Source organism: Egretta garzetta, unplaced genomic scaffold (assembly GCF_000687185.1).
Source record: "Egretta garzetta isolate BGI_Z169 unplaced genomic scaffold, ASM68718v1 scaffold473, whole genome shotgun sequence".
NCBI lineage: Eukaryota > Metazoa > Chordata > Aves > Pelecaniformes > Ardeidae > Egretta > Egretta garzetta.
Genome location: NW_009259319.1, coordinates 2350919 through 2353810, shown reverse-complemented (window position 1 = coordinate 2353810; position 2892 = coordinate 2350919). Strand labels below are relative to the sequence as shown.

The following is a 2892-nucleotide window of genomic DNA, read 5'->3' as shown; positions in this document are numbered from 1 at the left end:
TTCAGCAGGTTAGCTGTTGAGCCTCCGCCACGGCAATACCCATTCTGCTGCAATACCTAGGGCTGCCAGTTTTGCTCAGTTCTTCTGCCTTTCCAGAGCTGACTTTCACTTTCAGAGTTCACAGTACTTTCTTTCTTTCTCTCTTTCTTTACCTCACTGCTGCTTATTAAGTGACTTCTGAGATCAGGCTGCTTTAAGATGCCAAAACGAAGAAGCATGCACTTGTCATATCAGAGGGGATTTCCACCTACAAAAACATCTTCCGCATACTTGACCAATAGATATTACGCACATACATCTATTTGTACACATGGCAGTTCAAAGTATAAAATTAATTTTCATGAGCTAAAACATATCCAACCCAACTTTTTTTTAAAATTTAATTTAAGTAAGGAACAGTTATACCTTATGAACCTTTGCTCCTGTGCCTAGTTGCAAGTCACACAGAAACTGAAGGAAGGAGAGAGAGGAAGAAATTAAGATAACAGAGAAACTGAGAGCACTGAGAAAATCCTCAGGATTGTGTGGCTACCACTCAAGTCATTTACCCAAAGACAAATAACACCAATGCACTAGTAAAGTGAATAATAAGGACCAGTAAAATAAAGCTTACTCCACCAACACAAAATGAGGGGGGAAAAAGAGCTGCAGAGATTTATCTTTGTTACATCAGATATTTAACAGTGCTGCTCTGTTCATACCTCTGTTCATACCCTAAAGGGATTGGTTTAAAACTAAAAAAACAATACACACTTTGTATGTAGCTTGTTATTCCAAGAACCCTGACTAGAAAAATGACATTTTTATCCTATCACAAGTCCATGATGATTCATAAGCAACCTTAAATCCTTACAAAGGAAGATTTATTTTGCTCTGCCCACCTCTATGACAAATCTGTAGTTTAGCTTTCTTTACATTAAACCCACATATCTGCATGATTTGCTGAAAAAAGGCATATTTAACTGAACTGCTTTTCCAAAGATCAGGCTTGTATTTGGCATTTACCAGTATCGCACAATAATCTAGACACAAAGTAACAGAAATAACTGTGAAGTATAGTATACTCTTACAAATGTAATCAGCCAGAAACAGGCAGTGGAAGTATTATGCTACAAAAGGCTTATTATCAGATTAGTAATACATATATCTCTCTCAAATAAGCTGCTGAAACACAGTCCTGGCTCAGTGAGCTAAAAATTAACCGTAACCTGAAATAATTGGTATGCTTTTCAGGCAAATATCACACCCACGTACAAGTTTGAGATGTAATAAAAACCCCAGTGGTTAAACCAAGACATCCACATAATTACAATCACAGCAAAAACAACAGAAATCTTCACTTTGAACGGTAACACCAGGGTAACTGTAAGCAGGGGCAATGAGATGTCCTTCACAACCTGTGCACCACTGGAAGTCCTTCTGTTGGGATCAGTCACCTGCAGCTTCATTTCTTTAACCCTAATGTAAGTTTTTGTTTACTAACACTGAAAAAAGGTCCAAAACTATTCAAGAATTTGGAGGGAGAGGAAGGTGAAGAGCAAAAGGACTATTCATTTCCATTGCAGAAAAGAATTTTTCTCCTTTACACATCTTTCCTTGTACTAGCCTTATTGGCACAGGTCAGTTTTATGTACAGCATATTTGGTTTGTTAAGAACCAGTATGAGAAACAAGAATATATGCTCATATATTTGAGTATGTTGCTACACCAGTCTACTACAAAGAGGAGTTCTCAGCAAGTTGATTAGCTTTTCGCACATGCATAAATGTGGCATTTCATATGACTAACTCTTTCTAAGAATTAGGGGTTTAAGATTAAAATGTATCAATTTAGAACGAAATTATACAACCCATGTTAACAAAGGAGTAAGTTGAAAAAAAAAAACAAACAGTAAAAACATAGCTAAATACACTTTACCTCTTGCTTATCCACTTTAAGGGACTAGAAGAGTATTTCTGGATGTCAGCCTCCCAAAGAAGGGTAAACTTTACTCCTACTTACCACAAGGAAAGTGAAAAAATTAACTTACCTTTAACACTTTTTCTGTTAACATCAGCTCCTTTTTCAAGTAAATACTGAGCAATTTCTTTGTGGCCTTTGTAACATGAGATCATCAAGCATGTATGCCCATGACGGTTTGATACTTCCAGGTCTGCTTTGTGCTCCACAAGATATTTTACTATTTCCAGGTGACCATCGAAACAGGCAGCTCTAAGCGGTGTTGAATTTGTCAGAGTTGTATTGTTGACAGATGCACCATGATCTAACAGACACTTCAGGGGCCCCCCCCGCCGATGCTGCCCATAACGGCGGGGCCCCCTCAATGGTTTCACCGTCAAAATTCACCGAACCACCAACTTCTATTGATGCAGAGCAATGGTCCAACAAGTATTCCACCATGTCAAGGTGACCGTAACGGGCTGCCATCAGAAGTGGTGTGGCACCATTGGTTTTCTCTGACATCAGCAGGGCTACCTCTTCTCTTGTTTTGCTTGCCAATAACTTGGAAAGAAGCCGCAGCTTGCCATCACGAGCTGCATTGAACACTGCTGTCTTTAGATCCATTTAGTCTGTACCTCTCTGGTTCTTGAAGGGTACACGTCTGCCTTTTTCAGAGCCAAAAGCTTACTGGAAGTGCACAGCCCAAACAGAATGCCCCCAGCTTCTTCTCAGATCAGTTTCATCTGGACGGGACAACATGGAGACTCTGAACAGGGTTCTGACAAAGCACAGGCTGTGCTCGTTATAAATCTGCAAGAGAAAGGATTCTGGATGTTTTCACCTCCTACTTCACAAACAAGTAACCGCAACCGTGTTTTTCTACAGCTACACCCAAACAACTGGCTGCTGAGGCACAGGAGCGTCCAGCTGCCTTCCTGCGGACCCCCTGAG

General features: G+C 40.0%; 1 protein-coding gene across 1 annotated transcript in view; it reads right to left on the bottom strand.

Annotated features, from left to right (window-relative positions):
- Window positions 1-2747, bottom strand: part of FEM1C (fem-1 homolog C) — a 17915-nt gene extending 15168 nt beyond the window's left edge. Inside the window, 2 exon segments of the mRNA XM_009636559.2 lie at window positions 2030-2271; window positions 2273-2747. Of these exon segments, the coding sequence (XP_009634854.1) occupies window positions 2030-2271; window positions 2273-2565 (535 nt within the window). The 5' untranslated portion in view covers window positions 2566-2747.
- Between the last annotated feature and the right edge of the window lie 145 nt (window positions 2748-2892).